Here is a 26,757-nt window from a genome sequence, read left to right on the forward strand (position 1 = left end):
AAAGTTTTGTATTAACATTTTCATTTCAGTAAATTTTAGAATATCAATTATGTATGCAACAATTCAACTTTTTAATCACGTTATCTCAGAAGACACTTCTGAATACATACATGGTCAAATAAACAGAACACACACAATGTTATCAAAACACAAAGCAAAAGGAGGCAATGTTATACACTGGGCATCAATTACACTTTTGGAATAGTTCTGTTTACTTATCAAATTTTGTCAGCAGAAAAATAGTTTGTTCAAAGAGACAATTATTAACTGATAATTATAAGAAAGGCTTTGAAACAACTAGAAGGAAAGAATAAACTAAGGGCAATGTAGCAAAACATACAAAGTAACAGGCAGGCTACTGTTTTTAAACAGGAAAAAACTAGTGAAAAAAAATCTAATGAAACAATTGTTAATTGTAATACTAAAGAAGCAAGTATGTATCTATCACACCTTGTCATTTTCTCTTTTTTTAGACAACCGGCTATATCTGTTAATTGCAGCATCATGATCTGGAAAACAGAAATAACTATTAACAATAATATAACAGTACCTTACCAAACTTATAAATGCTTTAAATAGTCTTCACATGTGCATCTTTCAACAAATATGCTAAAGCAAGAATTCTCAAAATAAGAATTCTTTAACACATAGTTCACTCCACCCAAATGTTCCCACAGTCAAATTTCCCATGAAGTATCTTTCTACTTATTAGATTGATTAAAAAAAAAAAAATTCTAAGGAGACTGTATTCCACTGAATGTTTTTTAAAGTATTTTTTTTAAAGATATAATTTTATTATTTATTTGACAGAGAGCAAGAGAGCACAAGCATGGGGAGCTACAGAGGGAGAGAGAGAAGCAGCCTCCCCACTGAGCAGGGAGCCTGATGCGGGGCTCGATCCCAGGACTCTGGGATCATGACCTGAGCCGAAGGCAGATGCTTAACCAACTGAGCCACCCAGGTGCCCCTAAAAGTATTTTTTAGTACAAAAACAGCAAATGCTCATTAAAGAAAATTTTAGAGTATATAGGAAAACAAGGAAGGGAAAATATTCTATCAACTCCTCTGGTATTAAGATAGCAAACCGCAAGATTTGGTTTCCTTTTAAATTTTTCTTATAGCACAAATAGTGCAACTGAAAAATAGCACTGATTTATATAATGTTAACTTACACTTTTAATTAGGTTCACTTTTTTCAATTATTACATAGAATATGGCCACAGATTTGTGTTGATAAAGAAATGCATCACTGTGAGAAATAACTGTAAAGTATTCAGAACTTACCATTACTAGCAATCTGAAACACTTCCTTTAATGTCAATATTTCTGGAAAAGTTCAAGAAGTTTCAATTTAGCATATTTATGAAATATCTAAAATTTTGTTTAGAAAGCTCAAGTCCAACATCTTTAGCATGATCTATTTCCAGATTGGTCTCCTGTCACACCCAACACATCCAACATTGCAGCCACACAGAGTTTCTCATCAACCACAAAACAAGACATGTATTTCTCTAACCCATACCTTTGTGCTTTCTAGTCCCTCTAACAGAACAATGACTCTCTCCTCCTGGCAAAAATGCCTCTTCATTGTACAATGCTCATGTCACATCCTTGGTGACACCTTTCTGACACCCTCCTGAGCCCCCATAGTACCTTGCTCATTCCCTAATTATAGGAGAATATCATAATTACTTATTTTACCCATCTCTTTCTCTAGGCTTTTTTGAGGGAAGTGACACTGTATTCATATCAGTATTCTTCTGTATCTAGTTTAACATCTAGCAGGAGCTCCTATAAATACTGAGTGACACATTAAAGTGGTACAAGCTGCAGTCAGAAATGGTTAAGGTATACAGTAATATGCACTTTACAAGTATTGATCTGATGGCTAACGGAGGTAAACATAAACTTGATTTCATTACCTTTTAGATCTCTTTCTTTAAACTGGGTAATGGGAAACATCATGGCATCAGCTAGCTGCGTTGAAAGTACTGCATGACAAGAGCTAAGCTAGTAAAAGGAAGACCAAAAAGGCTGAATAAATAACTATACAGAGACATTTAGCCAGTGTTCTAGAAATTAAACAAAATCTAATAAACAGATGTTGATACATTTTACATAAGAGAACACTCAAAATTATGTGATATACTATAAAATATTATACAGCAAAAAAAAAAAAAAAAAAGAATCCATTTAAAACTCTTAGAAAAAAACATAGGATAACCTAGGATTTGGCAATGGTTTCTCACATATGACACCAAAAGCATAAGCAACAAAAGAAAATATAGATTGGACTTCATCAAAATTAAAAAGTTTGTGCAAAGGATGTATCAAGAAAGTAAAAACACGGGGGGAGGCGGGAAGGAGCAAAATGGTGGAAGAGTAGACCTGGCTTTCGTCTGGTCCCAGGAATTCAGCTAGATAGGGATCAAACAATTCTGAACACCTACGAACTCAAGAGGAGATTGAAGAAAAGAATAGCAGCAACTCTCTGAACAGAAGAGCAACCACTTTCTGGAAGGTAGGACGTGCGCAGAAGTGAATCGGAGGCAATATTTGGGAGGATAGAGAGCAGGGGAGGGGGTCTCCGTCGGCCGCTTCTGGCAAGTGATAGAGCCGCAGAGCACAAAATCGAAACTCTTAGAAGTCGGCTCCGCTAAGGGACGTCGCTCCAGTGGCTAAGCGAGGAGCGGAACCCTCTCTGGGACAGTGTGGTCTCAGGACCCTCGGAGTCACAGAAAGACCGGGGGTGCCTGAGTGCGGCAGAGCTCCCAGGTATCGGAGCGGGGAAGCCGGCTGCAGAGATGGAGCTGAGGCGCGGGCTCTCAGTTCAGGGTTGCCATAGACCGTGATCTGCGGCACAGTCAGGCCACTGCTCCTCCAGCAGGGACCCAACAAGTGGCAGATCCAGGGAGACTCCCCTTCCTCCCCCGGGAGGAGCAGTGCGGGAGCGCACCGCAGGGATCTGCTGGGTTTGGAGACTCCACACGGGGTCGTGTGCTAGAGATAAAAACACTCGGTCACAGGCCAGGTGAGCACGGAATGTGGCTGGAGCCGGGAGTGACTGACTGGTTTTCTCTGGGGGCTCACTGAGGAGCGAGGCCCCGAATTCTCAGCTCCTCCGGGACAGAGATTGGGAGGCCGCCATCTTCACTCTCCTCCTCCAAAGCTGTATGGAAAGCTTGCAGGGAACAAAAGCTCCCGAGAGCAAACCCGAGCAGATTACTTAGCCCGGACCCTGCAATGACGGGGCAATTCCGCCTCCAGCAAAGACATTTGGGAACCACGGCAACAGGCCCCTCCCCCAGAAGATCAGCAAGAATAGCCAGCCAAGACCAAGTTTACCAATCAATGAGAATGACAGAACTCCAGCGCTAGGGGAATATTGCACACAGAATTCATGGCTTTTTTCCCCATGATTCTTTAGTCTTTTAAAGTTAATTTTTAAATTTTTCTTTATTTTTTCTTTTTCTATATTTTTGAATTTTTCTTTTTCCCTTTTTCAACCAACGTTGCTTATCAATCCTTTTTTAAGAATCTTTTATAATTTTCATCTTTATAGTCACATTCCATCCCTTCATCATATTTACCCTTTTTTTGGTACATATATAAGTTTTTCTTTAAAATTTTGGGAGGTAGTTTCTTCTAATAGATCAAAATATGCCCCAAATCAAGTGTGTGACCCTGATCTATTCACCAGCCTGATCATATTCTTTCTTTTTTTTCCTTTTTTTCTTCCTTTCTTTTTTTCCCCTTTCTTTTCCCCCTGGTTTCGGGTCTCTTCTGATTTGTTACTGTATATTTTTCTGGGGTCGTTGTTTACCCTGTTAGCATTTTGTTCTCATTCATCTATTCTCCTCTGGACAAAACGACAAGACAGAAAAAAATCACCTCAAAAAAAAGAACAAGAGGCAGTACCAACTGCCAAGGACCTAATCAATACAGCCATTAGTAAGATGTCAAAACTAGAGTTGAGAATGACGATTATAAAGACACTAGCTGGGCTTGAAAAAAGCATGGAAGATACTAGAGAATCCCTTTCTGTTGAAATAAAAGAACTAAATCTAACCAAGTCAAAATCAAAAAGGCTATTAATGAGGTGCAATAAAAAATGGAGGCTCTAACTGCTAGGATAAGTGAGGCAGAAGAGAGAATTAGTGATATAGAATACAAAATGATGGAGAATAAAGAAGCTGAGAAAAAGAGAGATAAACAACTACTGGATCACGAGGGCAGAATGAGAGATAAGTGATACGATAAGATGAAACAATATTAAAATAATTGGGATCCCAGAAGAAGAAGAGAGGGGTAGAAGATCTATTGGAGCAAATTATAGCAGAGGACTTCCCTAATTTGAGGAAGGACACAGGCATCAAAATCCAGGAGGCAAAGAGAACCCCTCTCAAAATCAATAAAAATAGGTCAACACCCTGACATCTAATAGTAACAGTCACAAGTCTCAGAGACAAAGAGAAAATCCTGAAAGCAGCTCGGGACAAGAGGTCTGTAACCAACAATGGTAGAAACATTAGACTGGCAACAGACCTATCCACAGAGACCTGGCAGGCCAGAAAGGACTGGCGTGATATACTCAGAGCACTAAACGAGAAAAATATGCAGCCAAGAATACTATATCCAGCAAGGCTGTCATTGAAAATAGAAGGAGAGAGAAAAAGCTTCCAGGACAAACAAAAACTAAAAGAATCTGCAAACATGAAACCAGCCCTACAAGAAATATTGAAAAGGGTCCTCTAAGCAAAGAGAGTCTAAAAGTAACAAGACCAGAAAGGAATAGAGACAATATACAGTAACAGTCACCTTACAGGCAATATAATGGCACTAAATTTATATCTTTCAATAGTTACCCTGACTATAAATGGGCTAAATACCCCAATCAAAAAACACAGGGTATCAGATTGGATAAAAAACAAGACCCATCGATATGCTGCCCGCAAGAGACTCATTTTAGACCCAAAGACACCTCCAGATTGAAAGTGAAGGGGTAGAAAATCATTTACCATGCTAATGGACATCAAAGAAAACTGGGGTGTCAATCCTTGTATCATACAAATTAGATTTTAAACCAAAGACTGTGATAAGAGATGAGGAAGGACACTATATCCTATTTAAAGGGTCTATCCAACAAGAAAATCTAACAATTTCAAATATCTATGCCCCTAACATGGGAGCAGCCAATTATATAAGCAAATTAATAACAAAATCAAAGAAACACATCGACAATAATACAATAATCATAGGGGACTTTAACACCCCCCTCAATGAAATGCACAGATCATCTAAGCAAAAGATCAACAAGGAAATAAAGGCTTTAAATGACACACTGAACCAGATGGACTTCACAGATATAGTCAGAACATTCCATCCCAAAGCAACACAATACACATTCTTCTCTAGTGCCCATGGAACATTCTCCAAAATTGATCACATCCTAGGTCATAAATCAGGTCTCAAATGGTACCAAAAGATTGGGATCATTCCCTGCCTATTTTCAGACCACAATGCTTTGAAACTAGAACTGAATCACAAGAGGAAAGTCAGAAAGAACTCAAATACATGGAGGCTAAAGAGCATCCTACTAAAGAATGAATGGGTCAACCAGGAAATTAGAGGAGACATGGAAACAAATGAAAATGAAAACACAACTGTTCAAAATCTTTGGGATGCAGCAAAGGCAGTCCTAAGAGGAAAGTATGTAGCAATACAAGCCTTTCTCAAGAAACAAGAAAGGTCTCAAATACACAACCTAACCCTATACCTAAAAGAGCTGGAGAAAGAACAGCAAATAAAGCCTAAACCCAGCAGAAGAGAAATAATAAAGATCAGAGCAGAAATCAATGAAATAGAAACCAAAAGAACAGTAGAACAGATCAACGAAACTAGGAGCTGGTTCTTTGAAAGAATTAACAAGATTGATAAACCCCTGGCCAGACTTATCAAAAAGAAAAGAGAAATGACCCAAATAGAATCATGAATGAAAGAGGCAAGATCACAACCAACACCAAAGAAATACAATTATTAGAACATATAATGAGCAACTATATGCCAGCAAATTAGATAATCTGGAAGAAATGGATGCATTCGTAGAGATGTATCAACTACCAAAACTGAACCAGGAAGAAATAGAAAACCTGAACAGACCCCTAACCACTAAGGAAATTGAAGCAGTAATCAAACATCTCCCAACAAACAAGAGCCCAGGGCTGGATGGCTTCCCAGGGGAATTCTACCAAACATTTCAAGAAGAATTAATACCTATTCTTCTGAAACTGTTCCAAAAAATAGAAATGGAAGGAAAACTTCCAAACTCATTTTAAGAGGCCAGCATATTACCTTGATCCCCAAACCAGACAGACTCCATCAAAAAGGAGAATTACAGACCAATATCCCTGATGAACATGCACGCAAAAATTCTCACCAAAATACTAGCCAATAGGATCCAACAGGACATTAAAAGGATTATTCACCACGACCAACTGGGATTTATTCCTGGGCTGCAAGGTTGGTTCAACATCCGCAAATCAATGTGATACAATACATTAATAAAAAGACAAGAACCCTATGATCCTCTCAATAGATGCAGAAAAAGCATTTGACAAAGTACAGCATCCTTTCTTGATTTAAACTCTTCACAGTGTAGGGATAGAGGGTACATACCTCAATATCATAAAAGCCATCTATGAAAAACCCACAGCGATTATCATACTCAATGGGGAAAAACTGAGAGCTTTTCCCTTAAGGTCAGGAACACAGCAGGGATGTCGACTATCACCACTGCTATTCAACATACTACTAGAAGTCCTAGCCACAGCAATCAGACAACAGAAAGAAATAAAAGGTATCCGATTCGGCAAAGAAGAAGTCAAACTCTCACTTTTTGCAGATGATATGATACTTTATGTGGAAAACCCAAAAGACTCCACCCCAAAATTGCTAGAACTCATACAGGAATTCAGTGAAGTGGCAGGATATAAAAATACACAGAAATCAGTTGCATTTCTGTACACCACCACCAAGACAGAAAAAGAGAAATTAAGGAGTTGATCCCATTTACAATTGCACCCAAAACCATAAGATACCTAGGAATAAATCTAACCAAAGAGGCAAACAATCTGTACTCAGAAAACTATAAAATACTCATGAAAGAAATTGAGGAAGACACAAAGAAATGGAAAAACGTTCCATGCTCATGGATTGGAAGAACAAATATTGTGAACATGCTACCTAGAGCAATCTACATTTAATGCAATCCCTATCAAAATACCATCAACTTTTTTCAAAGAAATGGAACAAATAATCCTAAAATTTGTATGGAACCAGAAAAGACCCCGCATAGCCAGAGGAATGTTGAAAAAGAAAAGCAAAGCTGGTGGCATCACAATTCCAGACTTCCAGCTCTATTACAAAGCTGTCATCATCAAGACAATATGGTACTGGCACAAAAACAGACACACAGATCAATGGAACAGAATAGAGAGCCCAGAAATGGACCCTCAACTCTATGGTCAACTAATCTTCGACAAAGCAGGAAAGAATGTCCAATGGAATAAAGACAGTCACTTCAACAAATGGTGTTGGGAAAACTGGACAACCACATGCAGAAGAATGAAACTGGACCATTTCCTTACACCACACACAAAAACAGACTCAAAATGGATGAAAGACCTAAATGTGAGACAGGAATCCATCAAAATCCTAGAGGAGAACACAGGCAGCAACCTCTTTGACCTCAGCTGCAGCAACTTCTTCCTAGAAATATCGCAAAGGCAAGGGAAGCAAGGGCAAAAATGAACTACTGGGACTTCATCAAGATAAAAAGCTTTTGCAAAGCAAAGGAAACAGTCAACAAAACCAAAAGACAACTGACAGAACGGGAGAAGATATTTTCAAATGACATATCAGACAAAGGGCTAGTATCCAAAATCTATAAAGAACTTATCAAACTCAACACCCAAAGAACAAATGATCCAATCAAGAAATGGGCAGAAGACATGAACAGAGACATTTCTGCAAAGAAGACATCCAAATGGCCAACAGACACATGAAAAAGTGTTCCACATCACTCGGCATCAGGAAAATACAAATCAAAACCACAATGAGATACTACCTCACACCAGTCAGAATGCCTAAAATCAACAAGTCAGGAAACAACAGGTGTTGGCAATGATGCGGAGAAAGGGGAACCCTCCTACGTTGTTATTGGAAATGCAAGCTGGTGCAGCCACTCTAGAAAATAGTATGCAGGTTCCTCAAAAAGTTGAAAATAGAGCTACACTACGACTCAGCAACTGCACTACTGAGTATTTACCCCAAAGATATAAATGTAGTGATCCAAAGAGGTACGTGCACCCCAATGTTTATAGCAGCAATGTCCACAATAGCCAATCTATGGAAAGAGCCAAGATGTCCATCGACAAATGAATGGACAAAGATGTGGTATATATATACAACAGAATATTATGCAGCCATCAAAAAATGAAATCTTGCCATTTGCAACAACGTGGATGGAACTGGAGGGTATTATGCTGAGCAAAGTAAGTCAATCAGAGAAAGACAAGTATCATATGATCTCACTGATATGAGGAATTCTTAATCTCAGGTAACAAACTGAGGGTTGCTGGAGTGGTGGGGGGTGGGAAGGATGGTGTGGCTGGGTGATAGACACTGGGGAGGGTATGTGTTATGGTGAGTGCTGTGAAGTGTGCAAGACTGTTGAGTCACAGATCTGTACCTCTGAAACAAATAATACATTATATGTTAAAAAAAAAAAAAAAAGAAGATAGCAGGAAGGGAAGAATAAAGGGGAGTGGATCAGAAGGGGAGACGAACCATGAGAGACTATGGACTCTGAGAAACAAACTGAGGGTTTTACAGAGGAGGGGGTGGGAGGATGGGTTAGCCCAGTGATGGGTATTAAGGAGGGCACGTATTGCATGGAGCACTGGGTGTTATATTCAAACAATGAATCATGGAACACTACATCAAAAACAATGTAATGTATGGTGACTAACATAACCTAATAAAGGAAAATAAAAGAAAATAAAAAAGAAAAGAAAAAGAAAACAAAATGGCAGCTACCTCCCTGAATAACCAAAGCTGTGAGACCAAGAACTCCTAAAAATCTTCAGCTCTTTCCAGTTTCACTTATACTTTTAAGAGTCTGCCTGTTTCCTGCTAGGTCCCCAAGGCTCCCTGTGATGAGTTTAGGATTGACCCTGTGAACACTATTTACCCTCCTTGTGGCATTGTTTTAGTTAGCCAAAACTTAGATATATTTTTGCCAAACAAAGAGGTCTCAATAAATACTGAACTTTAAAATATTTGTTACTTAAAAAAAAATAAAAAATAAAAACACAACCTACAGAAAGGGAGGAAATACTTGCCAATCACATATATGATAATGAACTTGTATCTAGAATAAAGTAGTCTTAAACTCAGTAATAAAAGATAAACCACCCAGTTGAAAAATGGGCAAAATACTGAATAAAGTACCCCCCTCCTTACCCACACTGCTGCCTTCTGCAGTTTCAGTTACCCACGATCAACTGCAGTCCTGAGGCAGATGACCCTCCTTCTGACACAGTATCAGAAGGCCAACAGTAGCCCAACACTATGTCACATGCCTCCGTCATTCCCCTCACTGCATCTCATCATGCAGGCATTTTATCATCTCACATCATCACAAGAAGGGTGAGTACAGCAAGTTAAAATATTTTGAGAGAGAGACACACACCACATTCACAGAACTTTTATTACAGTATAATGTTATAGTTCTATTTTATTAGTAGTTATTCTCTCATTTTGTTAATCTTACTGTGCCCATTTTTTTTTTTGAGCAATCCAGGTGCTATTTTTTATTGTTATGCTAATCACCATACATTACAACATTAGTTTTTGATGTAGTGTTCCATGATTCATTGTTTGAGTATAACACCCAGTGCTCCATGCAATACGTGCCCTCCTTAATACCCATCACCAGGCTAATCCATTCACCACCCCCAGAACCCTCAGTTTGTTTCTCAGAGTCCATAGTCTCTCATGGTTCGTCTCCCACTCTGATTTACCCCCCTTCATTCTTCCCTTCCTGCTATCTTCTTCTTCTTTTTTTTTTTTTTAACGTATAATGTATTATTTGTTTCAGAGGTACAGGTCTGTGATTCAACAGTCTTATACAATTCACAGCGCTCACCATAGCACATATGCTCCCCAATGTCTATCACCCAGCCACCCCATCCCTCCCACCCCCCACCACTCCAGCAACCCTCAGTTTGTTTCCTGAGATTAAGAATTCCTCATATCAGTGAGGTCATATGATACATGTCTTTCTCTGATTGACTTATTTCACTCAGCATAATACCCTCCAGTTCCACCCACGTCATTGCAAATGGCAGTATTTCATTCCTTTTGACGGCTGCATAATATTCCATTGTATATATATCTTCTTCTTTATCCATTCATTTGTCGATGGACATCTTGGCTCTTTCCATAGATTGGCTATTGTGGACATTGCTGCTATAAACATTGGGGTGCACGTATCTCTTCGGATCCCTACATTTGTATCTTTGGGGTAAATACCCAGTAGTGCAATTGCTGGGTCGTATGGTAGCTCTCTTTTCTTTTTTTTTTTTTTTTTTAAGATTTTATTTATTTATTTGACAGAGAGAGACACAGCGAGAGAGGGAACACAAACAGGGAGTGGGAGAGGGAGAAGCAGGCTTCCCACCGAGCAGGGAGCCCGATGCGGGGCTTGATCCCAGGACCCTGGGATCATGACCTGAGCCGAAGGCAGACGCTTAACAACTGAGCCACCCAGGTGCCCCTATTTTCAACTTTTTGAGGAACCTCCATACTGTTTTCCAGAGTGGCTGCACCAGCTTGCATTCCCAACAGTGTAGGAGGGTTCCCCTTTCTCCTTACTGTGCCCATTTTGTAAATTAGTCTTTATCACATGTATGTATGTATGTATGTATAGGGAAACACGTAATATACATAAAGTTCAGAACTATCCATGGTTTCAGGCAACCACTGGGGGGGGGGGCAATGTATCCCCTGTGGATGGGGAGGGGGTACTATCATAGACATTTCTTCAAAGATATACAAATGGCCCATAAGCATAGAAAAAGGTGCTCAACATCATTAGTCATCAGGAAAATGCACATAAAACCTACAATGATATACCACTTCATACCTGCTTAGATGGTTATAATAAAAATATAAATTAAAATAGTAAGTGTTGGTGAGCATGTGGAGAAACTGGAACCCTACATTACTTGGGAATGTAAAAGTGTGCAGGACCTGTGGAAAACAGTCTGGCTCAAAAAAGCTAAACATATGAAGAGGATGCGGAGAAAGGGGAACCCTCTTACACTACTGGTGGGAATGCAAGCTGATGCAGTCACTCTGAAAACAGTATGGAGGGTCCTCAAAAAGTTGAAAATAGAACTACTCTACGACCCAGCATTGCACTACTGGGTATTTATCCCAAAGATACAAATGTAGGGATCCAAAGGGGCATGTGCACCCCAGTGTTTATAGCAGCAATGTCCACAATAGCCAAACTATGGAAAGAGCCTAGATGCCCATCAACAGATGAATGGATAAAGATGTGGTGTGTGTGTGTGTGCGTGCAGGCACACACATGCACACACACACACAATGGAATATTATGCAGCCATCAAAAATGAAATCTTGCCATTTGCAATGAAGTGGATGGAACTAGAGGGTATTATGTAAGCAAAATAAGTCAATCAGAGAAAGACAATTATCATATGATGTCTCCGATATGTGGAATTTGAGAAACAAGACAGAGGATCATAGGGGAAGGGAGGGAACAATGAAACAAGATGAAACCAGAGAGGGAAACAAACCATAAGAGACTCTTAATCTCAAGAAACAAACTGAGGTTTGCTCGAGTGGAGGGGGATGGGAGGGATGGGGTGGCTGCGTGATGGACATTGGAGAGGGTATGTGCTAAGGTGAGTACTGTGAATTGTGTAAGACTGATGAATCACAAACCTGTACCCCTGAAACAAATAATACATTATATGTTAATAAAAAGAAAAAAAATGCAAAAAGAAAAAAAAGCAGAAAAAAAAAAGCTAAGCATAAAGTTACTGTATGACCCAGCAATCCCATTCCTGATTATATACCCAAAAGAACTGAATATTGGTGTTCAAGAAAAAAATAAAAGAAAAAACAAAAACTTGTACACAAACCCTCACTGTAGCACTATTCCCACTAGCCAAAAGGTAGAAAACAACTCAAATGTCCATCAACTATCAATGGATAAATAAAAAGTGGTATATTCAAACAATGGAATTTTATTCACCCAAAAAAGGAATGAAATTCTGATACATGCTACAACACAGACAAACCTTGAAAACATTATGCTACAGAAGACGGACATAAAAATCCACAAATGTGTAAGTCCATTTATATGAAATATCCAAAACAGGCAAATCCATATAGATAGAAAGTAGATCTGTGGTTGTCAGGAGCTGAAGGGAGGGGAAGTGGGGAGTGACTGCTTAATGGCCATGGGGTTTCCGTTGGGAGGATGACAAAAATGTTCTGGCACCAGTGGTGATGGGTGCACAACATTGTGAGTGTATAAATGTAAGCAGGGAGACATTTTATGTTATGTATATTTTACCACAATAAAAATATTCCATTTCCTATAAATATTTCTTTATATTGCTCTACTGTAACAATATTTTGCTACAATGAGTTATTAAAATATTTCAAAAAATTACTTTTTCAGTTAGGGGACTAGAAAAGACAGAACTATCTAATGGTTCATGTGAAAAGAAGAGCTTTCATTGCCCCAGTTGAGAAGAGTAATGGACTCCCCAAATAGCTCTCACCACCCTTCTTCCTCCTAACATTTTACCATTCAGTTTATTATTCCTTCCACCCCAGACAGCCAATGTCAGCCCTTAATTTCTCTAACCAGTCATCAGAACAAATCATTAAAAAATGATCCGGAACTTAGCTATATCTCATAGTTTAATTCTTCCCTCCCTGCCTACAGCAAATAAAACAGTGAAAGGTTGAAGGACATGGACTGGGAAGAGAGAGAGCACATCTCTATGCTTATACCCGAAAACAATTTGTTTTAATCAGACAAAGTACTATTTTATGAGACAGTCACTAAGATATGAGACAGACACTAATATGGAAATAAGGTCCTTCTTTAAATAGTAACCTTTTATTATAGAGATTTGCTCATGTAATCATAATAATACAAGTTCCCAATAAAAGCTGAACAACTTGAATAACTTAATTATAAGACCACTTACTCAAGCAAAATAAAATAAGCACTTACCTCATCTATAACTTTTGAAAACTGTTGCAAAGTAGAGCTCATAACTTCATCATCACCCCCCAACGGAAAACGCTGAAAAATGAGAAACAGAGATGAGGTAAAGGTCCAGTGCTGTATGTCTTCTGTAAATGATGCTGTAATTTACATTTTTAAAAATAGCTGACCCTCAAAACACATAGGAGTTAGAAGGGCCGACCCCCACATATAACTTTTAACTTCCCTCAAATTTAACTACTAATAGCCTACTGTTGATGGGAGCCTTATCAGTAATGTAAACAGTTGATTAACACATATTTTATATATTACGTGTATTATGTACTGTATTTTCATAAACTTTTAGAGAAAAGAAAATGTTAAAATCATAAGGAAGAAAAAATATATTTACTGTACTGTATCAAAAAATCCATGAATAAGTGGACCCATGCAGTTCAAACCCATGTTGTTCAAGGGTTGACTGAAACTTTTAAAAACTTCCAAAATTTTGAATAAGCTCTAAAAATGTCACTTAATAAGAGTGTAATTCGTATAATTAGTAAACATTACTTAAAATGTTTGCTAAGCAACTAATTAACATATTATAGGAATGCACATCATACTAGGAGTTCAAAGATTTGTTTAGCTCCAATTCCTCCAATAACCAGCTATATAATGAGTAAGCCTCAGTTTCATTTGTGAAAAGAAGATACGTCAAATAACTTCTACCTAAGATTAGTTAAAATTAGCTATAATGGAATTTCAACAGCGTATCAAAATTACTTTCTATGAATTCAAAAAAGCTTAGGATTCTTTTTTTTTTTTTTAAAGATTTTTTTTATTTATTTATTTGACAGAGAGAGAGACAGCGAGAGAGGGAACACAAGCAGGGGGAGTGGAGGAGGGAGAAGCAGGCTTCCCGCTGAGCAGGGAGCCCGATGCAGGGCTCGATCCCAGGACCCTGGGATCATGACCTGAGCTGAAGGCAGACGCTTAACGACTGAGCCACCCAGGCGCCCCAAAGCTTAGGATTCTTGATGAGCAATTCTATTTATACAGATACTGTATCACTGTGTATTTTAAATCATGCTTTCAAAATTTTCATGTACGATACCTGTTTTTCATATTCTTTTAAAAGTTTTGAAGTCAGGTGTGTTGCTGCACTTAATTCATTCTGTGGGGGGCAAAAACCAGCATTCAAATTAACACAATATTACTGATTAGGAAAAAGTTTTAGTTGAAGATACCTATGCCACTTCTGGTTTTCACTTAATAAAAACTGTACATAATCTTAGCAAAATCTTAAAAGATTCTACATTAATGACAAATCATTCCTCTCTCTAGACGCTGAAACTATATCAATGCATTTAATAACATACAACTAAAATATGATTAGCCTAGTCATATAATACAGCAACATAGCCATATGAAGGAAATACTTTCAAGTTTTTTTTTTTTCCCCAGTGATGAATATAATGACAAATGTGACATTTCTTTTACATAGTAATCTCTGTGGTCAGGACTCAAATCTTGAGAGACCAATCACAAGGAAAAAAATTAAGGGTTTGTGTACAAGCTTTTGTTTATTTTCTTTTTTTCTTGAACACCAATATTCACGCACATGAAATCAATAGTTGGATCCTTAACTGACTGAGCCACCCGGGCACCCCTCACAGCAAATTTTTAGTACATAATGAAAATGTGAGTCCAGAAAGGAGATAAAATGAGAAAGGGGGAAAAAAACTTATATACCTAATTAATCCCAAAGAAAGCTTATCACAGAAACCAGGCTGCTGTTAAGGCTTATAATTAAGTTACATAAACATGGCCTCAAATCTTAAACCTGCTCAACAAAAAAAATCTAGTCATCTCCTTCTTAAATTCATCTCCCAGTACCCAGAGTTACATCTAATTTTTATTATCTGCTTCTCACTAAACATAAACTACTTTCATTCCTTTACTCAAAAAGGGGGAAGCGTTCCATAAGATTAAAAGCACAATTAGGGAAAACATTGGTGACAATATGGAATCTTAGGCAAAGATCATGATCAGTGAGTTTCACTGTGTTTGGGTAGAAAGGGGAAGACGCTTCAATCTTTGTATCTTTTAAAGAGCTACAAACTACACACTAGTAATTGGAATGTGGGCTCTAATACAAAATACTTAAAAGTTCATGCATCCACTCAACAGATATTACTATGAGCCCAGGATAGGGCTAGGCACCAGTAAACAAGGCAGACACTAGCTAGATCTGTCCTCATGGGCTTAATGAGTCATTTAAAAAAAGCAGTCAGCCTTTAGGTTTTTACCTGTGCATCATAAATCCGATGCATAGCTTGATACAACTGGTTCATATAGTTGGAAATAGCTGTAGCATCTTCTTCAAATACACCCAGTAAAGACCTTGTCTGTATAAAATAAAGCAGTAAGTTCACATTAACAATTATATAAATCAACTAGAAAATTATTTCCTAAAGGAAGGAAAAATCCTAGGATACTGGAGCTCTAATAATTCTGAGTTTTAACCTATTTTCTCTCTTTTGATAGTAATGCCAAAATAGTATTGTAGTAGTAATGTTGGGGTTCTTTGTTCTCAATTTCACTTCACTAAAATGGAGGGATTTTCCAACTACATCACACAATATTTTTATTTTTTTAGGGGCGGGGGCAGAGGGAGAGGGAATCTCAAGCATCCCAGCACAGCTCCTAACCCTGAGATCATGACCTGAGCCAAAATCAAGAGTTAGACGCTTAACTGACTAAGCCATCCAGGCGCCCCCATCACATAAACTTTAAAAGGAACAACAAAGGTATATTTTTATGAATTAAAAAGTCTATAATTAAACTAAGAACAAATCAACAAAAATGTCCCAGGCTAAATTAACAGTATTCCATGTATAAATAGAGGTCTTATTTCAGGATAACTCAGTATTATTTCTCTTTTTCCATGGTCTCTTGTAGTAATCCCAAACCCCTCCCCACCTTAATCCAAAATAATAACATAGTACCCATCCCCAACATGGCCTAGTAAATGCTAACTTGGATTTTATGAGTACAGAATTTGAGGTTTTTTTCTTCTTCTTCTTCTTCATACTTACCTATATTGTTAGGCATTTTTTTTTTAATGCAATAAGCATTTCCCCTTCATTTTAAGGGGAAAATTTGTAAAGTAAGTAAACGTTAAGACTGTCAATAAAAAGGATCAGAGATAAGGAAACTCAGCATATCAAGAAGGCAGCCATACTCACCTTTTCATATCCGGCAAAGAAAGGATTAAAATACCAACAACTACTGAGATAACTGCTGTTTAAAATCTAAAAGATGACCTTATATTTTTATTCTACAAATAGTTCATTCTTAGAAGGTGGTTTAAAAAAAAAAATCAACTTATTCCTTAGCTTCCTATTTTCAGAAAAGGAAGCTAAGTCAACATAGTTTAAAAAAAAAAAAAAAGGGTACAAAATCATTATGTCCATGTATGAAATCCATGTTGTCAGTCCTCTATTTCCCATGCTCCAGAGATTTAGATCTGACAGAATCTTTTCATTCTTTAGCTCTGTGCCCCCCCTCCTATTCCCCACAGTGATATTTTAAGATGTAAAAAAGAAAACATCAAGAAACCTTGTTTGAGTAGCGCCATTCTTAAGAAAAATCTGCTATTTTTTGTTTCCCCAAAATTATTATTCTAATTCAAGGAATTACACATTTATGCAAAAACCTGTAGTGGATTTATAAATTAAAAAGATCTCCCTAGCCCCAGTGTTAAAACAGGTTCCCTATTTAAAACTAATAATATCCAGTTAGCAACTTATAAAAGTACATCAATATGATACCATTTCATTGAATCTATGATGACTTCCACTGTGAGCTGCACCAATTTTTTTAAAGATTTATTTATTTATTTATTTATTTGAGAGAGAGAGTGCACATGAGTGGGAGGAGGGGCAAAGGGAGAGTCTGCAAGCTGACTCCCCTCTGAGCATGGAGCCTGATACGGAGCTGGAGCCCACAACCCTTGAGATCATGACCTGAGCCAAAACCAAAAATCAGATGCTTAACCGGATGCTTAACCAACTGAGCCACCCAGGCACCCCTGCACCATTTTTAAATACTACTAAAACAAAACAATGCCAGCAATTAAGCTATGATTTGAGATCTTCTTATGTCTTGCAATTTTGACTTTATATTTGTGGAAATGAACCTTTAGACAGAATTTTATATACAACTCCTTTGAACATAAAAGGAAAACACAAACAGCATAAAATTTAATATTATCCTAGTATTTCTTCAGAGTTCAATTCTTGTGAGTCACTTTTTGACATAAGAATCATCAATATCCATGTTTTCTCATCCAATATTATTCTGTGCCATGGGAGGTGACAAGTATTTCCTAGAAGTGTTCCACTCTTGTCCCCAGTATTTTCTTCCAAACCACTGATACCCATTCAGCAAATTTTGATGGTGAATATTTTCAGACAACAAACAGGACTGATGGTCCTTCAAGTGGTTGTTAAATTGAGTTGTTGAATGCTGAAAGGCTGCACTAGACCAGTCATACCACTAGGAGAAACAACCATGTGTGCACATTTGCAACCAATTACAGATAAATCATCAACTGTAGAGGGGCATCTATCTCACTATCAGGCATGTTAAGATGTGGAAAAAGAAAAAAAAAGAGTATGTCTCATTATCTGTGAATATTCTATGTTATGTCAAAGAAAAAAGTCTCCAGTTGGAACTAGACATTTTTCACAGTTAGCACTGATGAATCACAGATACTTATCTACACATAAAATCGATTATTTTTAAAAGATCGTATCTGTTCTTATTAACCAGCAGTTTCATTTTGCTCCAGATTTTCAAAACAACATCTGTGTATGGACAAGACACCTAGTGTAGCCTTAAAGATTTCCTACCTCAATAAATACTATCTTTTGCAGAATGGGAGACAATTCTAAAGATGTTTATGTCCAATCAACTAGATTTGAACTTGCAAATAGCCCTCTATTTTAATACTTACTATAAATCAAAACTAAAATGGGTAACTGCAATTTAGGTTAGTCTTCCATGACTCCAGGCTCTAACTTTTTTACATAGCAATTGACAGGACACTTTTTTTTTTTTACACTTAAAATATTTTTTTTCCAGGTTTCATATAAGGGATATGTATATATATATTTTTTTAAGGAGCCAAGATGTCCATCAACAGATGACTGGATAAAGAAGATGTGATACACACACACACATACACACACACACAGAGGAATATTATGCAGCCATCAAAAGGAATGAAATATTTCCATTTGCAATGACGTGGATGGAACTGGAGGGTGTTATGCTGAGTGAAATAAGTCAATCATAGAAAGACATGTATCATATGACCTCACTGATATGACGAATTCTTAATCTCAGGAAACAAACTGAGGGTTGCTGGAGTGGTGGGGCGTGGGAGAGATGGGGTGGCTGGGTGATAGACATTGGGGAGGGTATGTGCTCTGGTGACAGGACACTTTTGATTAGGATCAAATGATCTAAATAAAAACTCATCTATATCAGGAGCTTTAAAAGTTTTCATACTCTTTGTTATTTGACTTCTTGGACTCTACCCTAGATAAATAGTCCAAATGAGAAGAACATTTATGCCCCAAAGCATTAACCTCAGTCCTATATATAAAAACAAAACTTGTGGAAAACTCTCAAAGTCAACAGTAGGACAACTGTTAAGTCACTTAAGGAAACATGCAGCTTTCAATTTTTTTTATTCAAGATTTAATAATATCTGGACATACTTACACTACAATGTTAAGTTAAAGCAGAATAAAAATTGTTATGCACAATATAACTTCAAATACATTAAAATATATAAGAGAAAACGAGGAAAAACTGTTAACAGGGTTTGTTGCTGGGTGCAAGACAGGTAACTATTTCTATACCTTCTAATTTTTCTGAAGCGCATAACTATGATTTTTACAATCAGGTACAAAAATAAAAACATTCACTATAACAGCTGAGATTCAGAGAAGTTGAGTGACTTTCCCTAAAGCAAGTGAAGTGGCAGTGAAGACTAAAACTCCATCCCGAATCCCAGAATCCAGAGCTTTCCATCCTACCACAAGTTCTCCCTAAGTATTACTTCCAAGCGTCTTCCCTTTCTAAATCTCATTTGTCCCAACTAATTTTTCCAAGTAAATATTACCTAGTTCAAATTATTACTTATAGAAATTGAAAGAATATCAAGGTAGCTGTCTTCATTAAGAATTACTATAAAACTGATACTAATATGGCACGCACTTGTAAAAAAAAAACAAATGAATGCTCAAGTTGTAAACTAACTGTGTGAAAAGTTCAATAAATTAGTCTGATGAGTCAGATCATATACTCCTCACAAGTACTGGCGAAGGCACCGTGCTACCCATTCTGGACTGTGTATAATCTTTATGGGCTATAAAAACCAGGCCAGGTAAGAAAAGGTAAAGCAACCTGTTGAGTCTTATATAATAACAGTAAAATGACAAAGTGCACCTGTCCAATACATGCCACAAAATTTTTACAAAACATCTGAAACAAATATAGCTTCTAACTTTACACTACAGAAATCATTAAGAATTTGAAGTAGCTATCCTGGCAGTCAAGATAAACCAAGATGTGGGTTTCTGCGTGTGTCACTTTAGGCTGGTAAGAGAACAGTACAGCAAACAACTGGCTTGTGAAGATAACTTTCCGCCTGGGGGGGGAAAAAAAAATCAATTCCACAATCAGAGCCTGACTTCCACTTGGCAATTAAAATTGGCAGAAGTCATGACAGACGTCACACAGGCCAGGGGGATCTAGCCCCTTCTTCCTCATCTTTCGGGGCCATACTAAACTATCAAGACACATACGAAATGTGTGCAATTGTAGTTCTGAATGAACACCATTTCGAAGGTAGCCAACCAGCAACATCGTCTTAAATCGCTTAAATTGTTGTGTTAAAAGACAGGCTCAAGGGATGATGTTACTCAATGCAAGTTACAGCGCCTACCAACATGTTTTTAATGTAACTGACTTCGTTCTTCAGTACTGAACACGTAACAGATGGTTACGTTTCCCTAGACTGTCTGAGGCTACAGCAACCACATAGCATTACCCCCCCAAAGCACGAAACACGGGGCTTTTATTTTGATGCGTTTATTAGGGCCAAGTCTGCATCACTCCGCGCAGCAGTCGCGGAGCCACGAAGGCGCCGTCCATCACAAGCCGTGCACAGCTCGAGCGACAGCGGACACAGTCGCGGCCACGACACTGGACACAGTCCGCGGGGAGGCTCCGAGGCACCTGACGGGCTTCGCCGGTGATTCTCCACGCGGGTAAATCAGCGGCCTTCCAGCATCTCCCGAAGAAAAACTATCCATTTCCTTCCCTAGCTTGCTCAGAAATTATGGAATAAGTCTACGGGGTTTTTTCCTCCTTCTGCACTTCCTCCGAAGAGGGTCGGAATTTGTGACCTTACATGACGGCGATAAAAACGCACCTTTCGTCAAATACAAGGGAGCCCCGCGAACGTACGTGAACGCCGGGCCCACGAGCGAAGGCGGCGGAGGTTCGGTCGCCGCCAGCCGACGTCCCAGACCCCGCGCGCGCCTCTCGGCCCAGCCGCGCAGGCCCACGCGGGCCTCGGGCTGGCGGCCGGGCCGCGGCGGCTCGGGGCGCGGCCCGCGACGGGCGGGGACACAGGGCGACGGCGCCCACCTGAAGCCAGGACGAGCACCTGCGGCGGCCACGGCACCAGGCCTGGGATCGGCCCGCCCTGCTCTTTCCCTCGCCTCGCGCCACCGCCCGCGCCTCACCTGCGGACTGTCCTCCAGCGTCTCCTCGATGGGCAGCTTGTCGATTCCCGGCATCGTGGCGGAGGGAGAGCGGCGGCAGGAGACACGGCAGCCACCCACAGCTCCCCGCGCCCGCCCGCCCGCCCGCCTGTAGCAGCTGACCCCGACCCGCCCTCTCCTACAGGCGCGGCCGCCGTCGCCGCCCGCGCAGCTCTCGCCAGGAGCCGAGCGGCCGCGCGGGAAATCCCGCCCCCTCGGCCTCGCTGCCCCGCCTCCCGGCGCGCCCATTGGCTCGCGGCGACGCCCGTCAGCGCGGCAGGGCTGGCCTGGAGGTGTCTCCGCGGGGCGGGGCTCTGCGGTGAGCGGCGGTCCTGGGGGCGGTGCAGGGAGCGCCCGTCTACCCTGCGCGCGCGTTTTGATGTAAATTGTAGGGGACCGTCTACCCCCCCCCCATACGGCGAACGTTTCCGGGAATCTCAGCCTCGTTTGAGGAGGACCGCACTGGGAGTTTGGGGTGGCTTTACTTCTCCCGCAGCGAGACCTCATCACCGGCCACGGAAGAGGCCCTACTGCGGGGGGCCTTTCTTTTTTTTTTTTTTAAAGATTTTATTTATTTATTTGAGAGACTGAATGAGAGAGAGAGCGCATATGAGAGGGAGGAGGGTCAGAGGGAGAAGCAGACTCCCCGCCGAGCAGGGAGCCCGATGCGGGACTCGATCCCGGGACTCCAGGATCATGACCTGAGCCGAAGGCAGTCGCTTAACCGACTGAGCCACCCAGGCGCCCGGGGGGCCTTTCTTTAGTTGCTTAAATTACAACGTTCCTAACCCTGCCCAGAGCGTCCAGTCTACTCCCCACCCTTCAGCAGAATGGTGCTGGCTAACTCAGATGTCTGTGAAATCCCACGTTGGGTCATTAACAGGGCTTTCCAGTAGATTCGCGGACAGTAGACTAGCAATTATTTTTCTGGGCACTTGGGTATCAGTATATTAAGTTCAAAACATGTGACTTTGTTGTCAATTCATCAGTTCTTACCTGGCCTTGAAGGGCTATCTGCCTCAATTCAGGCTTCCATATTTCTTTTAAATCGCAAATGAAAACATGTTTTAAAAATCAGGATACACTGGTTAATTATGTCGGTAACTGATTAGCATTTCTGTTAGGTCAAAAAGTTTTGGAAGAAGCTTTAAATAGCTTCTTCAGCCTCTAATTTTACAGTAGAGAAAAGTGAAGCTCTAATTCCAGAACCCGGTCTGGATTAGAACTCCTACTTCTCTGTCCTTCTTCCCCAACCTCACACTGCCTCATTTATTTCTCTGTAGAGTTATAAGAGGTTTTCATCAGTATACAAAGCAAATGGCAAAATCATAAGTGTCTTGTAAAATTCTAACCATTCGGGGCACCTGGCTGGCTCTGTTGGTAAAGTATGCAACTCTCAATCTTGGGGTTGTGGGTTTGAGCCCCATATCGGGTGTAGACATTACTTAAGAAAACGAAATCTTTAAAACTCTAGCCATTAATCCAATCAGTCCATTCCATTTTCATTCAAGAAATATAAGAAATGCTGAGTAAAGATTATTAGTTGCCTGGTTCCACAGATATGCTGGAACAAATCCAGATACAGTAGAACAAACCCAAATATGGGGCCAGGAAAGGAAGTTACATGTTTTAAACTAGAATGCTAGATTTTCCCATGATCTCTTGAAGGAAAGATAAAATCTGGTTTTAAAAGTTTTACCGAGTAGATTGCAATATCGTTTCACAGAAATATCCTTAGTGTTACAAGCTTTAAATAAGAGTTCTCCCCTTAAATTGTTTATCAACTACTCACCCTTCTAGAAGAGATTTTTAGTTTTCGAAAGGTGGTTTGGAATCAGTTCCTTAGTGTTACTGGTTCCCAGCTGCTTCAAAGTACTCAGCATCCTACAGATTCCAGCAACCCAACTCTTTCCTTTGATACTTGTTTTCTACTCTGTCAGCACAGTGACATGCAACCTGGCTCTAAAGAAGAAAGATTTTTCAAGGTAATTGACCTTCTTGGTTGAACTATGATTTAGCTTATAAATGAAGGAGGAGAAATGTAGCAATTGATAAGAATCAACAGTAAGTGACAAAAACAACTGTAAGAAAGAAGAGTAATTATATGTTGTAACTGAAGAGGTTTGGCCAGTTAACTTGGCCAAACCAAACAATTCAACGAAAAATTCTGTTAGGTATCTGAGTTATCTGGGTGGGGTGTTATCAAGTTAAATGGTTTCCCTTTTTGTACTTCTGCAAATCTAAACTGTATTTTTGTAAAGGATTCTCAAGCAGCTATCAGGGAGTGGCAAGAAATTCTTGCCAGGTTTAGCCAATTAAAAAAATGAAACATCTGGGAGGGGCTTTAAAAAATGAAACAAACATAAACAAGTTGACATTCAATTGGTTGGAGGCAGTTTAGTCAAATTATAAAACTAGAAAGAATCTTACCAGGCCTTCTTTTTGGATCCTCTATCCTTAGGCTGTTGTACACTCTCCTCATCCAAAAAGATGATTCTATTTACTATTTTAAAACATTTCTAAAACTACAGAATTCACAGTCTCCTTTGGTAACCACTTTAATCAGCCTAAATTTTGTACAGTTGACCAAGCTCAGTTCCTTTTATACAGGAAATGAGGCTTGTTCAGAAAATGCCTCTTCTCCCTCTCCCACTCCCCCTGCTTGTGTTCCCTCTCTCACTGTGTCTCTCTCTGTCAAATAAATAAATAAAATCTTTAAAAAATAAATAAATAAAATTAAAAAAAAAAAAGAAAAGAAAATGCCTCAAGGGTTACTGGCGACTCCCGTGGGTAGGATAGTAAAAACTTTGGCCAGCTGGTTAATTTTATGGAAGGCAAGGCAGGATTAAACAACACCCACTAAAGAATTCTTTGAGATGTTTCACACATATAATTCATTGAGATGTTTCCATATAATTTACAACAAAAGTCATATAATCTTGTAAATAGATTTATTAATTATTAGCCTCCTAGAATTATATTTGATCTTCTCATAATTAAGTTTTTACATGATACTCCTTGAAGTTCTGGTCTGTGGTCTATAATAGGAAAGCACCCAACAACCCAGATGATGCTGGTGCTTTACTTTTCAAAATTACCCCATATGTTAGTGGTTACCGAACTCATGCACACGCAAAAGTTACCTTGGGGAGGTTGTTAGGGTACAGATTCTTGAGCCAGCTGGGAGATTCTAATGCAATAGGTCAGAGGTGGGACTGGGAATCTCCCCAGATGAGTCCAAAGTTAATCTTCAAAGCACATGTTGAAAATCTCTATCCAAAATGGAGAATAACCAGGGGCACCTGGGCTCTGTTGGTAGAGCATGTGACTCTTGATCTCAGGGTTATGAGTGCAAGCCCCACGTTGGGCGTAGAGATCACTTAAAAATAAAATCTTGGGGTGCCCAGGTGGCTCAGTCAGCTAAGTGTCCAACTCTTGATTTCAGATCAGGTCATGATCTAAGGATTGTGAGATCAAGCCTCGCTTGGGGCTTGGTGGTAGGCAATCTCTCTCCCTCTCCTTCTGTCCCTTCCCTACTCTCTAAAAAATTAATTAATTAATTAATTAACTAATTAAAATATTTTTTTAAATGGAGAATAATCATTTCCCTTTCCCAAATAAGCTTGTATTTTAGAAAATTTAAAGAGTCATGTAAACATTCAGGAAAAGTTTTTGGTTCCAGTTGAGGATGGTGAGAGGGACACCATTTCCAGAATCACCTGAGAGAGCTTGGGAATCCTCCTACTCACACATATCCCCTTAAAAACTCCATCAGTCTGAAACAGAGGAATTCATATTCATAATGTATAATGCAAATAATTCTGGATATTACCTAATAAATCACTCCTTAATGCGACTCACTTTAATAACTCAGTTGTTTTCTAACATCCAGCTGAAATGAGTCAAATTCAAGAAATGAGTACATTAATTGGTATTTGGGGAACTTGAGTCACTTCCATCTACTTTGAAACATTAGAACCAATGGTAGAGTTGGGGGAAGCTTTGGACAATTGGAAGGTAGAATCAAAAGTTCTGAGTTGGTTGGGCAGCAAGGACCAACTGATCTTCACTATGCTTCTGCACACCACCCTCTGCCTTTGATCTTGATGTCAATATTGCTTTTGATCTTTGCCACAGTATCCCTTGAATGTAAATTGTGGCCAAAACATAAATCCTTAGAAAGGCAAATTCTATAACTATGAAAAGAATAAAATTTTATTCTTAACTGTGAAAAGAATAAATTTTATTTTTAGGATAATTGTATATGCCTTCATTTTGTTTATGGTTGCCTTGATTCCTTTTTGGAAGATGAGGACATTAATAAATTAATTTCTTTGACCAAGCCAAGAACTTTGAAACAAAACAGCATCGTTCATTTCTTGGGGAAGGTGGATAAAACCATGGGCATGAGCTCATGGACATGGCCTATGGAGCCAGCCTAGCTGGCTTTGAATCCTGGCCCTACTCTTTACTAGTTCTGTGACTTTTGTCAAGTTACTTAACTTCTCTGTGTCTCCATTTCATCATCTGAAAGTTGGGGTTTAATATAGAGAATTTACATGATAGGGTTGTAAAGATGATAATGAACTTTCAGAATAGTGCTGGGCACAATAAGCGTTCAATAAAAATGATTTAATTATACTTTTCATTATTTACTGTTAAAAGTTTATTTATTTAAGTAATCTTTACACCCAACATGGAGCTTGAATTCACGACCCCGAGACCAAGAGTCACATGCTCTTCTGATTGAGCCAGCCAGGCACCCCAAATATTAAATGTTTTAAAGATGTATTTAGTTATTTCAGAGAGAGAGTGTGTATGAGTGGGGGGGCACCCTCCACCCCCGCAGAGAGAAGCAGACTCCCCTTTGAGGGTGGAACCCTACTTACTCAATCTCACAATCCTGAGACCGTGACCTGAGTGGAAATCAAGAGTTGGACCCTTAACTGACGGAGCCACCCAAGTGCCCTGCCCCTTTAATGCTTTTAAAGCAGCTTTCCTTTTCTTCATTTTTCCTCTTCATCATGTCTAAAGAAACCAGTATTTTCTAAATCAGAAGACAGTGCTCATTATCCTAGCGAATCCTGATACTATTTTAAACAATATTCCCCTTAGCCTTGCTAGTGTTTTATCACTTTGATTTAGGGGCTTTTGTGGCCAAAACAAAAAATTTTAAATCAACAAATATATATTGTGATTTTTCTGGAGAAATGGTGTAGATACCAAAAAAGCAAAGGTTATTATCCTGTTTTTATATTTTGGGGGTTTTTTGGGAAGTGGGGAAGGAGAGATGCACTAAGGCTAAAAGACATCAGACCTTCCTGACACTTTTAACCCTGAGGAATTGTGAGATCAAGCCTCACTTGGGGCTTGGTGGTAGGCAATCTCTCTCCCTCTCCTTCTGTCTCTTCCCTCCTCTCTAAAAAATTAATTAATTAATTAACAGGCAAGTCAGTGAAGAAGAGATTACTCTTAGAGAAGTCAATGTGTCCCATGACTGTTCAATCATTAAAAACTTTTAATTTTCACAGAACCACAGAGGACAGTAAAAAATAGAGCAAATGCGAATTGATTAAGCCAGTACTGTATCCCATGGCT

General features: G+C 39.2%; 1 protein-coding gene across 1 annotated transcript in view; it reads right to left on the reverse strand.

Moving 5' to 3' along the window:
• APPL1 (adaptor protein, phosphotyrosine interacting with PH domain and leucine zipper 1) overlaps nt 1–21,332 on the reverse strand; it is a 43,542-nt gene extending 22,210 nt beyond the window's left edge. Inside the window, exons 1-7 of the mRNA XM_034997942.1 lie at nt 21,142–21,332; nt 15,625–15,723; nt 14,430–14,489; nt 13,343–13,414; nt 1,923–2,010; nt 1,285–1,326; nt 451–509 (exon numbers count right to left, since the gene is read on the reverse strand). Coding sequence (XP_034853833.1) covers nt 451–509; nt 1,285–1,326; nt 1,923–2,010; nt 13,343–13,414; nt 14,430–14,489; nt 15,625–15,723; nt 21,142–21,195 — 474 coding nt within the window. The 5' untranslated portion in view covers nt 21,196–21,332. The remainder of the gene's footprint in view (nt 1–450; nt 510–1,284; nt 1,327–1,922; nt 2,011–13,342; nt 13,415–14,429; nt 14,490–15,624; nt 15,724–21,141) is intronic.
• Between the last annotated feature and the right edge of the window lie 5,425 nt (nt 21,333–26,757).

Source organism: Mirounga leonina, unplaced genomic scaffold (genome assembly GCF_011800145.1).
Source record: "Mirounga leonina isolate KUSES-001 unplaced genomic scaffold, KU_Mleo_1.0 Mir_94, whole genome shotgun sequence".
Classification (NCBI taxonomy): domain Eukaryota; kingdom Metazoa; phylum Chordata; class Mammalia; order Carnivora; family Phocidae; genus Mirounga; species Mirounga leonina.